At 39.7% G+C, this 16,735-nt stretch overlaps 2 protein-coding genes across 2 annotated transcripts in view; one reads left to right on the top strand and one right to left on the bottom strand.

Annotated features, from left to right (window-relative positions):
• The window catches only part of LOC5519343, a 49,139-nt gene extending 43,808 nt beyond the window's left edge, over positions 1-5,331 (bottom strand). The window contains exon 1 of the mRNA XM_048731824.1: positions 5,088-5,331. Within this exon, the coding sequence (XP_048587781.1) occupies positions 5,088-5,267 (180 nt within the window). The 5' untranslated portion in view covers positions 5,268-5,331. The remainder of the gene's footprint in view (positions 1-5,087) is intronic.
• Positions 5,332-6,503: 1,172 nt separating this feature from the next.
• Positions 6,504-11,452, top strand: LOC116614020 (neurogenic locus notch homolog protein 1). Its single transcript, XM_048731853.1, has 7 exons — positions 6,504-6,613; positions 7,810-8,057; positions 8,190-8,307; positions 8,398-8,523; positions 9,205-9,330; positions 9,936-10,240; positions 11,312-11,452. Exons 1-7 carry the CDS (start codon positions 6,553-6,555, stop codon positions 11,450-11,452), a joined length of 1,125 nt encoding a protein of 374 aa, XP_048587810.1. The 5' UTR covers positions 6,504-6,552.
• The last annotated feature ends 5,283 nt before the right edge of the window (positions 11,453-16,735 follow it).

Genomic DNA, 16,735 nt, shown 5'->3' with positions numbered 1-16,735 from the left:
GCCTTTTCCTCACCCTAGTTTACACTTTATGCCTTTTTCCATTTGTCTGCACACACAATGAAATACACCCTCAATGGCTCTAACTTGGTGTTAGAACCTGTGTATTAAGCACGATTTGTGTCAAAAAACTTCCTTTTTTTAATAAAATGAATCATGATGAAAACAGAGCTGGATACAATGAAGTCCTTTGGGGATGGTTCTGACAGTGAGGTATACATACACCCCTCATTGAATAAGCACATTACATAGCCCCTCAAACAAGTGCCCCCTCTAGAATCCATTTATAAAAAAGCCATATGTGAGCATTTGTGGTAAGGACTTTTTTTACAACGAGTAATAGCAAACTAATGCAGCAATGAATAATGACTGCCATCTCTGAGATTTACTGATCATAGCAAATCTATTTATTCCAGGATCAAATATAAACATTTAAACAGTACTTTTATGTAGTGTCTTTAAATTGCATACAATAAACAGTGACTCGCGGCCAATCTGTATACGATTTAGGTTCATTTTTTTTTTAATGAGACTCGCTGCCATTCTGTATAAGATTCATTTTAGTTTCAATATCCTAGCTAAAATTTTTCTTGGAGTGTCTTCATTCCGAGTGCGAAAGCAAGATAAATCCAGGGAAATTTTGTGCATTTGTATGACTTGATGAAACGTACAACTAGATAATTGGTGATCCATGTTATAGCCTGCTAGCAGTGGCTTACCCTTCCGCGTTCATTACAGCACGATTCGGTGAAGTACTTAAATAAATACTCCCTATACACATGTATATATAGCTTACGCTAGTAATGGGAGGGTTGGTCAGCTTTAAAGCCGGCGTAGGTGCGAAGGCACCTTTAGCTGCCTGATGGCCGGCAGAGCGGCTGTTTTAAATGCCTCTAGGGTTACTTGATTGACAACGTTACTTGGAAGTAAGTTCCAGATTCTTATAGCTCTTGGAAAAAAGGAATAATTATAGGATAGAATATTAGACTGTAGTTGCAAAAAACTATGGTTATGCCTCCTAGTGACTCTATATGACAGTTGAGAAACAGAAGTAGGGAGAGGGCAGGCCACAAGGTTGTTATAGAATTTAAACATTAGAACTGACTGGTGGAATAGTCTTCTAGTTTCAAGCGTATCCCATTTTAGTTGGTTCACAAGCTCTGTGGAGCTAGCTTGGAAACTATAGTTGTTTGTTACAAATCTGGCTGCGTTCTTTTGTACTTGTTCTAATCTATTTACGTCTGTGTCTGTATAAGGGCTCCATGCCGCTGAGGCATATTCCAGTGATGGTCGTACGAGCGATAAATAAGCACGTTCTTTTACTGCAGGCTCGCAGGGTTTCAAAGTTCTTCTAATCGCGCCGACGGTTTTGTTAGCCTTCGTCGCTATTTTGGAACAGTGGGGGCCCCAGCGTAGTTGTTTATTGCATCTTACTCCAAGATAGTCTTGTTCTGCCACTTGAGTAAAGGGCTTCGCGTCTGCAGTATACACGTATGTTGATGGTTTTCTCTTCTTCGTTACTGATAGTAAGTAACATTTTGTCACATTAAATTCCATTTGCCATGCCGATGACCATTTATAAACACCGTCCAGATCTTCTTGGAGTGCTGTATGGTCATCCGTTGTAGAGATTGGGCGATAAATGATCGTATCATCTGCGAAGAGTCTGACCTGGGACTTCGATGCTTCACAGATGTCATTTATATACAGTAGGAACAGAGTTGGTCCCAGAACGGAGCCCTGTGGAACGCCTGATGTTACATGCACTTTGCTAGAGTGGGATCCATTGACTATCACGTACTGGGACCTGTTTCTCGAAAAGCCAGATATCCATGCTAGTGTCTTCCCCTCGATGACATAATGAGAAAGCTTCTTGAGGAGCTTTGAGTGCGACACTTTATCGAAGGCTTTACTGTAATCTAGTAGTAAAGCATCCACTTGGCCATGATGGTTTAATGTAGTTGCCCAGTCGTGGAATGTGAGGACTAGCTGAGTCTCACAAGATAGTGCTTGCCGAAAACCATGCTGGAAGATAGACAGTATGTTGTTGGCTGCTAGATGCTTGTTCAGGTGGCTAAGAACAATGTGCTCCATAATCTTACAGCAGATGCATGTAAGAGAAATTGGGCGGTAATTTTGTGGTTGGTCTTTGGCTGACTTCTTGTGCACCGGTACGACCATTGCGTTTAGCCAGATTTTTGGCAAAGTTCCCTCTTGATAGCTTTGATTAAAAATGAAGCTCAGTACACCGGATAGTTCCTTTGCCAGATCTCGTAACACGCGAGGCGAGATGCCATCAGGACCATTACTTTTGTTTACATTCAAACCAGCTAGCTGTTTAAATACGCCAGCCTGAGTAATGGTAATATCACTAATTTTGGGACATGTTGGAGGGTCAAGGTCGGGAACGACACCATCGTCCATAGTGAAAACACTCTCAAAATACTTGTTCAATGCCTCTGCCTTGTCCTTATCTGAAATAAACATTGAGTTCCCTTGGCGCAAGGTGGGAATACCACGACTCTCTGTCCTAGAGTGCTTGACATGGCTCCAAAACTTTTTAGGATTTGACCCCAGGCTTCCACCAATCACTGTATTCAAGTAGTGGTTATGGGCTGCCTTGAGTAATTTCACTACATGGTTTCTCTGGTGACGATAATTGCGCCAAGCTTGGGAGTTTTTGTTGTTACTTTTCAATGCTTTAGATAGATATTTGACGTTTGACTGACTGTGTTATCTAAGGCAGAGATGTTTTAGATTTTGTGAACCTGTATGGGATATGCGATTCCACTGCAGATTTCAACCGGTCTTCAAAGAAGGACCAATTTTCCTCCAAAGATCTTTCCTCGCAACAAAGAGTGAAATCTTCTGACAATTTAGCCACATCGCGCTTAAGGGCCGCAAGGTCCATCTTGTTATAGAGGTACACTTTATGTGGGGGGGTCTTTATCCGCCTGGTTTTAGTGTTGATGTTAAACTTTACGATGTCATGGTCGCTCATCCCTGGATGGATTGTAATATCAGATACAAGAGCTGGTGTGGATGATATCACAAGGTCCAATGTCTTTAGAGAAACTGGGCGTGTCGGTTTAGTGACATGCTGAATGAGGGCGTTATTCGAAATCAGGTCTAACAGTTTCTGCATCATAGATGCTGTTGAGTGATTTGTAATAGATGGTGGATCATTACGCCAGTCTATGTCGCCACAGTTAAAATCGCCACTTATTACGATGTTTGGGTGGGATTTCTTGTTTTGCGAAAAGACCTTAAAAATAGACTCTTGTAGGAAATCCAGACGGGTAGCAGGAGCATCAGGGGGCTTGTAAAACGCGCATATATAGACAGTCTTCTTGTTGGCGCAACGGATTGCTGCCCACAGAGACTCATCCTCTGAGTTTGTGGTTATGTCTGGTAGCTCGTACGACGGAATATCATGTTTCACAGCGATGAAAATTCCACCTCCTCCGCTACCAGAACGTTCCTTTCTAAAAACGTTATAATCTGATGGGAAACTCGCCGCTGTAGGATCTTCGGGTGACAGCTTTGACTCACAACCAAATATGATGTCGGGTTTGTGTGTTGAGACATGGCTAGCAAAGATAGCTGCTCTTTCACTGCTTTGGATACTATTGCAATTGATCTCCATGCACGTTAGCTTTGCAGGATTGCGAGGTCCACGGTGAGTAGGCCGCACGGGTGTACTCGAAGATATACAGCGTGGCGGCTCGAGCAGGTCAGAATCATTTGCTCCATTCATCGATGTGCCCTCTAAAGATGAATCTGCAAGAGGAGCAAAGCTGTTTTCTTCGATCAATCTTGTGTCTTCTGCGAAATGTCCCGAGGAAAAATTTGGAAAAGCGCATATATTACAGATCCATGTTAGCTTCGGCTCATCAACGTATCTCTGGTACGATTCACAAGACATGTAAATACATTTAGCATGCATCCAATGTCCGCACTCATCGCAGCATATTGCCTTTTGGTTTGACTTCGTAGGCTTTCCGCAAGCGCCGCAAGGGTGTTTGACGGGGCCAGGGTTCATCATCGAACAGTCGGAGGCAATTATCAACAGTAATTGCATGACGCGTGACGAATTATTCAGATTTAATCTTGATGGTGGTGTGTGACGGTAGCGTGACATAGACTTAATAGATGCAAATGCAACCTCGACCGTGTTTGCTTGAGTGACCTCAAAGCCATGCTTGAACTTGGATGGAAATCCTTTAAAATTCGGCGTTGTTGAACATAACCTTGTTCCATTGATGGCTCTGAACAAGGCCAGACACAGCACAAAGATGGTGAGCGAGATTCGAATGGCCATGAGTAGAAATGGGAGGTTTAAAGGTCAAGTAGACGGAGCACATTTAAAACGTGACCGACATGGCCGGCATGGTCAGTGGACCATGCCGTAAAAATAACCCTGCAAATGAGGTCTGTTGCCGATGAGAAACAACACAATAGGTATATATGACGCACTGAGTCGGTGAAATCCCTGCTTAAACAGATAAGAAGAAATCACTGCTAGCAGAGAGTTAAAAAGCGGCGTTCAACATGATTTTCCCGATTCAACGGAACCGCCATTTTGTTTTCCCACTCTGAGTTGAGGCGTGTCCGCGTAAGACTGGGCATAGTAATACTCATCTTTGATTGGTTAATCAGATTGTTTATCAAATATAACCAAAACTGGTAATGTTCCGCACTGATGATGGTGCCATCCTAGTACCTATAGCCGTACCTAATACCTGTAAATAATGCTTCTTGTTAAATACTAAGTTATTATTCTCCAGGACAATGCGAGCTAAGTCCACAAGGTCCTCAGTAGGAATATAATTACCTGTTAACTTACCACGTTTGTCCAAAGCTCTTTTTCATTTCTTAGATACTCTATCCCCACTTTAGCATTTACTTAGCTATTTAGGAGTTTTCTCAACCTCTGTGCGCCGTTTTTTCGTATTTCCCAAACTACGTCTTCATTTCATTTATAAGAAATTTCTTTGCTAATTTTGTACAATTTCAAAGCTACAAAAAATATACTATCATTTCTGAGCCAGAAATCTTTTCCTTTGGCGAATACCAATTAAGTTCTTTACCTTATTCGTCGCAAAAGGTGCACTTTTTCGTATCTCAGTCTCCGATTTCTGCTCCAAGACTTCTAGACTACTTAGATCCTGACTCATTTTATCGTTATCTTCTTTTAATGCTTTATCATCCTTTTCCACTTTCTTGATACCATTTTTAGAGCTGTTTCCGTCTGAAGTTTCAACCACCATTTCACCAAGCGGTGATATGTGTTCACTGCCATTTACTTCGGCAAAAACTTTTCTAAAGTCAACATTACCCTGCGCCAGTGGATTTTCTTCTTTCAAACAGATATCCATTTTGTTAATTTTCAGCCTCGTAATTTGTTCGCTGATTTCCACAGTTTGAATTGGGATTTGCAACCGATAACTTCTCCCACTAGTTATTTTAAATAAAGTTTTCTTTCCAGAATGTGAGTTGTCTCCAAAACGGATAAATTATTAATTATATTTCCCAGTAATATATTTTTTTATGTCAAATTTTCACAAATTTCTCATTACACTTCGTTTATTGGTTATACAATGTTGAAGAAGTTCCACTCATATTATTGCGGTTAATCACTCTTTATCTACGTATCCCTAACATATTAAAGTAATTAACACAAATACTGAATTATTCACCAAAATGTTAAAAAAAATATTTTCACCAAAAACAGTAGTGAAACGTTTTGCATTTTTCGTCATAAATCCCGTATTGCGGAATACAATTAAAAAATAAGTTTTATGATTCTGGTTTGGACCCGATCACATTTTTACCATGCGCCATATCATGCGGTATTACAAGAGAAGACAGTTAAGTGATATTGAAAAAAGAGTAAGAATGAAACTAGAAGGCGATCAAGTATTCGGGCTTCCCGTCGGGCTTTATTTGCATGGTACGAGTTGTGACGTCATAGGAGGACTCCTCCCAGACCCCAAGCTGCCTCACGGCTCATTGCCAGTCACAGCAAACCCGGAACACCTCGGATTTAGGCTTGACTAGACTATTGGGAGAAGAGTGGGCATGTGCGGAAAGGGGAGGAGGGGGGTGATATGCAATTTTTGACGCCAAAAGAGAAAACTCTCGAGAAATAAAATAGTTTTGCATCATGTACAAAGCTTTTTTTATATTTGTCATCATTTTAGCGTTATTTCCAAGATTTAAGTTGGCGAAAAAGCAAACTTTTTTTCAGTAATAAAGAGGGAGAATAGGCAAAATATAACAAATTTATGATTAACTTCTCCTCAAATAATCATCAGTTAAATCAATCGAAAAATATCTTTAAAATGCTTTAAAGCTAATTAATTCTTCCTTAAATAATAACTGAATATTATTATTATCTCAAACCCTTTAATAAATGGGGTTATGTGTTTTTCACAATAGCATCGCTCAATAATTGATTTCCTTTTATTCCAATGTAGATGTTTTCGGAGCTTGCAGCTGGCAAAACGTTAAGGAGTTTGGAAAGTCAGAAGAGAGGCTCACAGGTGTTGGGGAATGACTACTCTTAAACTTGTTTTCTTTCTTCCTTTCATGGCAAAAATGTGCTACAGTCAAGGTGAGACTTTGACTAAAATAATTTTTGTTTTTTTCATTTATTTTTTCGAGGGGGATTTAAGAATGCCGATCATTAATAATTTTGAATTGGCTTCAGCCAAAGAAGCTACGCAACGCTATGTATGATGCTAAAATATTTTATTGGTAAAAGAAAAATATAAGTGAACCAGAGGTTAGATTATTGTTTTTAGTATCATCGTATAATTGAAACCTTTATTCGTGGCGTTTTATACCTCCCCATCCTAAAACAGTCCTGTAGTTTTTTCTTATTTTCAAAACTTTTTTTCTGATTTATAGTAATAAAACTATTTTATCATATCATATTTTGCGCAATTTTACAAATAAGGCATTGAATCTCTTAAACAAAAACAGTATTCATGAAATGAATTTTATAGGGAACCTCTGTCGTTCCTAATTTTAGTGAAGCTTAGTTTTAGTTCAATTTATTTGAATTCGTCATAAAAACTAATAATAAATGATGTTCTGTACAAAAATGACCAAACAAGCACGAATTGATAATCTTCCCCTTACTTACATTATTAGTCGTTATTCCGTTCATCTAGTCTAGGGTCCTAATATTCCAAGTTTGAATTATTCATCACATTCGCTGAACACTGAAATACCTCAAATATTAGCTTTATTTTGCTAACAAAAGAAAACGGTTTTCTGACCAAAGCAGCGGCATGGAGCTCATTTATGTTCAGCTTCGGAATTAGCCTCGTCCCCAGGCTACTCCATTGCTGTCAGCTCCATAATGCTTCGCGCGCAGACTCACAATCTCCAATATGGCGGACGCTTCATGCTGACGCTTCTCGGAGGCAAGAGCAGAAAGGGCCTGTACTTCATAACCATGCAATGCATAATACGCCCGCCGTGAAGCCTAGGGACGAGGCTTCACCGGTCGGAATTATTCCTCAGTATTTCTTTAGCAGATAAAGTTTGAAGGGGGGAGGGGTAGGCTGGTGATATTTGCCATATATGTATTAGTGCTGTAAGAGGTGCTGAATCAATTGGCTGCTTTTATTTTTTCAAATCAAATATTATTGATGCTCTGACCCATTTTTGTGTACAAGGTATCTGTTTGTTGTTTTTTCCCTTCTGTGTTCGATCTTCATTGATTGATTAATACAACATCAAAAAACTCAAACTTCACAAGCTTATACATGGCGAAAACTTATTACATCCAATTCTCTTTAGATCATTGTCGCAATCTGCTCGTTCTTCCTCCACTGGTCGACCACGCCCTCTTTAACCACACCCTTCAGAATATAACTGACATATCAAGGAAAAACTGTCATATAAAGTGCTTTCTGAACCAAGCATGTCGTGCTGTGAACTATAAGAAACGAGCGAATCTTGGGAGCTGTGAACTACTGTCTGCCAAAGCTGAATCTTATCCTAAAGATTTGCTGAAATTCCCTGGAATAGATTACTTCAGACTGCAGGTATATCATTATCCTAACTTATGGAAATTCGATTACTTTTGCAAAGACAAAGATGAGTGTATTTTTACAAACTACCATTTATTTATTCAATCATTTGTCAATAATCTAAAATCTACATTCCTATGCTTTCAGGAGGGTTGTGTTACAAATCCTTGTCCCTCGACCAACATGACCTGCGTTGAGTTAAAGGGGACTCCAAGGTACAGATGTGAGTGTCCACAGGGATACACCGGTGCCGCATGTGAAACAGGTAAAAACGGTATAAAAGGATTAGTATAAGAAAGTTATTGAGACAAGACTGTTGTCAAAAATAAGTCATTTTTTCACCATATTTCATTAGATATCGACGAATGTACTGCTGGGACTCACAAATGTCACGTGAGCGCCACGTGCAAAAACACTATTGCCTCATTTAGCTGCGCGTGTAAAGTTGGGTTTGCCGGTGACGGAGTACAGAACTGCTTATGTATGCAACAGCAATACATAACTCTTTTTAAATAATTACATATATTTTACATATAAATTGCATATATTTTGTCATTTCCAAGTTTTCGTATTTTGAGCAGGATTTGTGCCGTTTTTATTAAACAATCAAAACTCGTAGTTATCTATTTCTATGCTTCTCATCGACAAGATTTTCACCAAAAACAAGACGAGTTTCCATCATTTTAGGTGACCGTGTTTTATTTCCCAAGTCACATGAAAACCCCTATAAAAGTATTTATTTTAGATAAATTCGGCCAGGACTCACTGACCTCATCCGACATGTTCTACAATTTGTGGGACTTTTGCGGGACATTTGGGTTTCACTTCGCTGGCTTCTATTTGCTGCTTTCTGATTGGATATTCGTGCGCGCGTCGGATCTATGAATTACTATAGCATGTTGGAAACTCATACATTAAGTACAGTTTTAGACGAAATAAGTTTGGTCGACAGACTCCAGCAATTATCACTTGCGATTATAAGATATTGATAAACTTATTACCCACATATCACTGCAAGAACTGCTTCTTTTAGAAGCGCGGTGCGGAGCTTCATAGGTATAGAGAAATTTCATAGTTCAAAATATTCTTGACTTTGTACTTGTGCTTGACAGATTGCGCTATGGGTAACACAATCATAATTTAGCTTGTGTTTCTTACTTAGATATTGAGGAATGCTCTTCTGGAAGCAACAATTGTCACCGGGACCGCGCTACATGTGCAAACACCATTGGGTCCTTCGCATGCACATGTAAACCTGGGTATACAGGAGACGGTGTAAACTGTGAAGGTAATGAAAACCATCAACCGATATCAGCATTGACATTGTTACTCCACAAAATGTAATTTAATTCAAAATATCGCTAAGTGTAACAACTGTCACATTTTTGTAATTACAAATAAAATTAAAATTTTATTTCATCTTGCTGTGTAAAGCCTGATGCACACTGGCAATATAATGACATAACAAGATAGGCGCGCGCATTCTTATGTCCTTATTTTCAAGTATGAAGGGTGCGACTTATGGCAATAACGTCGACATATTAACATGGAGATAACGACATAAAAGAAAAAACATGTTTTTTCCCTTATGCCATTATGTCAAATTCTTATGTTGTTATGTCGTTATATCGCCAGTGTGCATCAGGTCTAACAGCATTGCTCTAGCATGTTCGAAGCTGATACATCAAGTTGAGTTAAGACAAAATAAAATTGATTGACAAACTCAACACTTAACACGAGCGATTATCAAATATTGGTAATATTATTACAGTATTTTTATCACCGACTGCAATAACTGCTTCTTTTAGAAGGGCAAGCGCGGTGCGGAGCTTCAGAGGTATAAAGAAATTTCATAGTTCGCAATATTCATGACTGTGTACTTGTGCTTGGCAGATTGCGCTATAGGTATGGAATCGGGCGTTATAAGTGACTCTGCAATCATTGCATCGAGCTATTTTACAACCGGATCTTTTACACTACCGCCTGCAAATGGCCGCCTTAATCACGCAAGCGTATGGGCGTCAGCATCTCAGAACCCTGGAGAGTACCTCCAAATCGACCTGGGGCGTGAGACAACAGTCACCAAGGTGGCCACTCAAGGAAACTCGAATTATGACGAATGGACGGAGAGCTACAAGATCAGCTACAGCACCGATCTATCCACCTGGAAAAAGTACCGCGAGGGTGAACAAGAAAAGGTACGAGTCAGGGGCTGATCTAGCTTTTTGCTAAGGGAAAAGTAAAGGCATCATCATGTACTTACGTATTGAAACCATAATTTAAAAGAAAGTCAAGAAACTTGTATTTATGGGGGCGCGGCGGAGGTTGTTGTGGCTAAACAGCTTTTACCAAGTTCCCTATAGAAGACTCATTTTTGTCGCGATTTGTTTAGATTTTATTGAGACATCTATGCTTTATCAGATTCCGCTAGATTCACTTTTCTTGCAAATCAAATTTCTATTTTTCATGCAAGTTAAACGGAAGCAATATTTATATTAAAATAAAAATCTCGAAATCTGCGCGATGATTTTTTTTCTTAATTCACACTAACACCTAACAATTCTCCAAAGCACACGAATTTTTGGCTTCAAACTGACCTGTCAAACTTCGCGAATGATAAATATTTATATTTTCGCCAAAATTGTCGTCGCAATCTTTGATAAAATAAGTGCACTCTTACAAAGATCCATCCCCGAATTTACGCCCCCTGCAAAGTCCACAACCTAAGGCAACTTGTGTGAGAGGGGCAAGAGGACCAGTGTTACACAAGAATAAATTCCAGATAGTCTATTTGAGATTTTTTTTATAATCAGAAAACTAGGGAGATTATTTCTTTTCAACATTTGAGCACAAGCCGTGCATCTTTTAAACTATTACCCGACCCTATGGCTAAAATAGTCAAGTCTGCGTTTATGAGAAATTAAAATCAAAAGTTGAGTATCTGAACGCTCTTAAAACGAAGCCCACGCCAGCGCCATACATGGTAATCGACAAGCTGCCTTCTGAGGAGGCTAGATATTTTCAAGGGCACAAAACAGACCTATTTATCCTCAAAATATTTGTTCCGCCGCCCGCAAATTTGTGGAGTCGGGCTAGTCGTGCTTGGAACTTTCAACTCTAGGATTGTCAACTCTTTCAACTCTAAGACACATTTCACAGCATCTCGTGCCCATAATTGTACAATAAGAGTCGAGCACTTGCCTTGCAAATTAAACAAGAAAAGGATGTGTTTGGTTTGGATTAGACTGATGTTTTGTTCTCTATTCCAGGTGTTCCCTGGAAACACAGACGGGAACACTGTTGTCTATGGAATGTTGGCACAGCCCATTGTTACACGTGGTATCCGGATCATCGTGGTAACTTCCCAGCACCGGCCTGCTTTGAGGGTGGAGGTCTACGAATGCATGTGAACATCCCCTCTTCCCCCACGGGAAAGGGATGCGCCACTATACAGGGTCGTAGCAGGGGGTGGGGTACTGGGGGCATGTCTTCCTCCCCCCTTCTATATTTTCAAAAATTACAAGGAAATGACCAATAGAGGCGTGGCTGAGCCCCCCAATATTTTCTAAAGGTTTCCGTATTGTGCCCCCCCCCCCAGTATTTCGAGTCGTGCTACGGTCCTTCTATCGAAATGCTTGTTAAAAGTTCATAAGGAGAGTGCTGGGGATAGATGACGGGGATAACTACAACACGGATAATAAACCATTTTCATTGGTGACTATGAAAATATTGAGAGTCGCTTTAATGGCCATGATCAGGGAGTAGGATGAAAGCTTTTTATAAACATGCACAGAAAGTATTTTATTCGGTGGCGGGAGTGAAATGTCTTGTTCTCATTTTCTTGTATAATCAAGACTGATTGAAATTTATTTATTAAATGGCGGGATTAAGATACCCTCATTTTCTTTGTCATTTTTTTGTAGAGTTAAGATTGATTAATTTAATTAATTGAGGTATCTGCAAATTGTATTTATTCGCTAGATGTACTACCTTAAAACTTGATCGCCCTTTAACACCGTATGATGTAATAAATTAAGCCAAAAATGTAATCTTGACGCGAAATCTAATGAATTTCAATGCAAAATGTAGTCTTGGAGCGAACTTGTGGCAAATGTTTAACGCGAAATATTATAACGCAAAGGGTAATAACTTTATCTTATATGAAGATTGACGCACTGCCTAAAATCAAAGATAGAATACATTCAATATCTGAGCCAAACACTTATTTCAATCAAAGTTGTCAGTGCAAATGACGTACGGCACACCGTCACGGTAGAATGTCACGACAGTTCGATTGATATTTTAAGTCACGTGATCAGTTTGCACGCTTGTAGTTGAAACTCGTTTAGTCATTGCCGACTCTTGTATTTATTGCAGGAATAAAAATAATAAAGAAGTATAATCACAGAAGTTATTCAAATTTTCCTACATTCAGCAGACGACTCCCGTGGTATTTTTAATAGCAGAATATTTTCAAATAGGTGTATATAGATTTGTTTTCGTTTTTGTTGTTGAAAATGTCAAATATTGTCTAAGGCACTGACTCCCTCGTAGAGAGCCATGGACACACTAGACCCCTATATTTAATATCAGGGGGTTCATGGTCAGAATTGTCAGAAAACAGATGAGGTCAGGGAATTTTAAGAGGACCGCAATTAATTCAGGAATACTGAAAATGTGCTTATATGCTTTTAGTGCTCTTAGTTTTTAAAGTTAGCTTCGACCACACCAATGTACTATCTCTTAGGGGTAAGATTTGCTATTGATTATAATCTCTATTAGGAATAACACGAAGACGATGAAAACGCAAATAAAAGTAATCCCAAAATTTACAAGAAACCAATGTTTATTACATTATGCGGCAAACAACAAGATGTAAATGCCAAAGCGGGTGGATAGGGTGAGTAAAAATGCTCATGCGCCGTGAAGGGGTGGTGGTTACTTAAAATTGCCAGATTCGGAATCGACATGGCGCGCGGGTAATACCAAAGTGTCCCTTTCTTATCTTATGCTCTCTTGTTGACATATGATATTACGTTTAGGAGATAAGAATATAGGTATGACATCGGGATAATTTTGCTTAAAGTGACGTCATCGATGACGTCACGCATCACGTGACCATATCTTTGCACCTTCCTTGACATATACATGACACCTACTAAGTTTGGTTGTTATACAATGTTTCTATCACGAGATATGATTGTTTATTTGTATTTTGATGACGTCAGCATATCTTGCTTCTAGTGACGTCATTGATGAGGTCACAATCACGTGACAATATTTGAACACCCCCTTGACACCAACATGACACCTACCGAGTTTCATATCAATATTTGGGTTACCTTAAAACCCGCTCGGTCAATCTTTTAGAGGCCTGGGTCTAAGAACTTTATAGGATTAGTAAGAAAAATATTTCACCAAGCGAGCAAGTTTTGCTTAATAATTATTTCCGGGAGTCTCAAATTGACAGGAATCAGTATTTTTCTCCATGTTTTCTGGAGATCGGGGAGCGGGAAAACTTTAGCTCTTCTAAATATGGGCATCTATGCCAATATAAGGCAATACATACGAAGGACACTCCGTGGGGAATATATTTGATATGGGTTGTGAAACAATGTCTCTCTTAAGAGATATGAATGATTTTGCTTTTAAACACGTTTTTGCTTTAAGTCATCGATGACGTCACACAACACGTGATCATATTGTCGCACCACCCTTGACACCTACATGACACCTACCAAGTTTTGTTGCAATACGATGTTTCCTTCGTGAAATATAAATATTTTTTTAATTTGATGACGTCGTCATATTTTTGCTTCTAGTGACCTCATCGATGACGTCACAAGCCACGTGACCACAGTTTTGCACCTCCCTTGACACATACATAACACCTGCCAAGTTTTGTTGTCATACGATGCTTTTTGGGGACGGACGGACGGACGGACATCGCGTCACCAAAACTCGAGTCGATGGGTTACCAATATTTGTTACCACATTTTTGCGTATATACCACTTTTTCTTAAGGAAGGGGCTCCGCTAACGCGGCGCTTCGCGCCGCTTGGGGGCTCCGCTAAAAAATAACTTGCTCTCATCTGCAAACGCTGATCCGGCTTTCACGCGCAATGGTTTTAGCAACTGGAAGCACGCAATGGACGCGAAAAAGGGATTTCGTAAACATTAGACCTCCAATTCTCACCTCGAGGCGGTTGACCGTTTCGTTTCAGCCCCTACGACACCCCTTGGCGATGTTGGCGAGTTATGAGATCGAATGTGAGATATTTGGCTCCCCAGGCCTTGCCTTTGCGGGATGAATGGAACACAGACACAGCAAGCGAGGAAAACTCGATTTTCTACCAACAGCCAAAATTGCGATCCCAAGAAAATCAGTAGCTGGAACGGAAAGACGACAAGTACACTGCTCCAGTAATACAGAACGAGATCCTCCAAGCCTTGGAACTTGGCAAGCTACGAGATATATGACAAAATATCCAAGATGCTGTTTTCTACACCATCATGGCCGATGAAACAGCAGATATCTCAGGCAAGGAACAGCTAGTTATTTGTATCCGTTGGGTAGATGACAATTTTATAGTGCACGAATACTTCATAGGGATGTATCCCCTAGAGAAAACGACGGCAGATGTTGTTGGGGTGCTAAAGGGTGTGCTGGCTACCATGCACCTCAACATACAAAACGCACGAGTGCAGAGTTATGATGATGCTGTGACCATGTCTGGACAAAGAACAGGGGTGGCTACCCAGATAAAAGCTATAAATGGCAAGTGTTTGTACACTCATTGCTATGGCCACGCATTGAATTTGGCGGTCGGCGATGCTGCAAAATCTGTAAAATGCATCAAAGACTCACTTGAGACAGTCGAAAGATCGGAGCGATGGTGCTTTCATTCTTTTCTGGTCTTGCCTACTCCAACGAAAAAATGCAGAATTTTCGAGTATCGAGGACCCAACCCTTCCCAGACAGAGACGAGTACCAGCAAGGCAAGAGATTGGTAGACAAGGAACCAACTATTACCCAGCTTCCGCAAAGGACCACTACAGGCAGATATATTTTTCCACCATTGACGTGGCCACAGAATGCATAAACCTCAAGGTTCAATGAGACTGATTTTCAAATCTATGTGAATATCCAAGAGGTACTTTTAAAATATGTGAAAAGAGGAAGTTATGGCGAGGAGCTAGCCCAAGTGGTGTCAATATATGGTGACTCAGATGTTTACTCCTATAAACTGGAGAGTCAGCTTTCCCTCATGCCGCAAACTACAGAGTCGATGGAATTTGACAAATCTAGATTTGATATTCATGATCTGCTAACACTCCTAGAAAATTTCGGCGAAGAGCGGAAGTTCTTGTTATCTGAGATCTGCACACTTGGAAAGATTATACTTGTTATGCCGGCAACGAATGCCGTGAGCGAGCGATCATTTTCGGCGCACAAAAGAATCAAGACCTATCTCCGTTCTACAACGTGCATTCGCACGTTGGGCTAAATCAGGCTAAATTACCTAATGATCTTCACGTACACACGGACATGACAGGCAGGATTGACCAGTCAAAGAAGAAATAATATGACTTTACCAATATCGATTCTTCTTCTTGGTCTCGTGGCAAGAATTTGCAACACTCAAGGTAATATTTTCGCAAACCTTTTTTAGACGAAGAACGAGGAAACGAATCCTTTAGAAAGTTAACAAATTATCGATAATTAGATAAGGACTAAAATGGTGACTATAGGCTTTTCAATGTAAAGTGAATGTTCTGCCCTGAACGTCTTGCTTTTTAAGTTCCAAGATTGCACTAGAAGAGTGGTTTAAACTATGTGTAAACAAGGAACTTGATGACATTTTTTTTGCCAAACCTTTTCTAGACGAAAAACAAGGAAACGAATCCTTTAGAAATCCTTCCGTCATCAGGTTATCAATAACTAGTGATGGTGACTTTAGGCTTTTCAATGTAAAGGGAACGTTCTGCTCTGTATGTTTTACTTTGAAAAAGAACTTGTCCTCGCCATGGGAGTTACGGCAATCTGAAACTTTTAATTTGTTTCTCGATACAATATTGGAAAAAAGAGTGTCTTTCATAGAAATTGCTTTCATTTTCAATCGCATTTGAGAGTTTTCTCTTGTCAATATTATAAGATTTTTCGGAGGCTTATCATAGCAGCATAACATTGATTTTGCTCTTGACTTACTCAGCACAGTGAACACATAAATAATGTAACTCTTTTGAAGTCAGAAGAAGAAATAAATAAAATAAAAAATGCAAAAGAGATAACGTTCAGCTAAATACCGTTATAGGCCTCTGTGTTTTTTTTTTAACTCGAAAAGGGGAGCGTAAAAGATAGATGGTTTATTTCAATTCTCCGTTTCCCTGTTTTTTTTTTTTTTTTTTTTTGGATCTAGAAGTTTGGGGCCCTTCAAAAGTATCAGATGCGTGATCCGTGATCGGATCCCAAGTTGCTCGTGACCCGTGATTTAGCACACTTCTTTTGCGTGAATCGTGATTTCAAACCTCGAAATTCGTGAAACGTGACGACCGATCTATTATCATACAAAATATAACCCCTTTGCGCCATTTTGTGATTGCATTGCATTGTCTGTGTAATTAGTTTCTATCGCTATTTGTTGATACTTAATTTTTTCCCCTATTATTTCGCAGCGATTTTCAACTCATTA

Source organism: Nematostella vectensis, chromosome 8 (genome assembly GCF_932526225.1).
Source record: "Nematostella vectensis chromosome 8, jaNemVect1.1, whole genome shotgun sequence".
Lineage (NCBI taxonomy): Eukaryota > Metazoa > Cnidaria > Anthozoa > Actiniaria > Edwardsiidae > Nematostella > Nematostella vectensis.
The sequence above is the reverse complement of the archived record's forward strand: the minus strand, read 5'-3'. Positions and strand labels throughout refer to the sequence as shown.

Bases quoted from the DNA above. Each gene is read 5' to 3' on its own strand.
- LOC116614020 (XM_048731853.1), top strand. From the start codon at position 6,553: ATGACTACTCTTAAACTTGTTTTCTTTCTTCCTTTCATGGCAAAAATG. The intron at 6,614-7,809 runs GTGAGACTTTGA...AATTCTCTTTAG, and splicing joins AAAAATGTGCTACAGTCAAG to ATCATTGTCGCAATCTGCTC. The intron at 8,524-9,204 runs GTATGCAACAGC...TTTCTTACTTAG, and splicing joins CGGAGTACAGAACTGCTTAT to ATATTGAGGAATGCTCTTCT.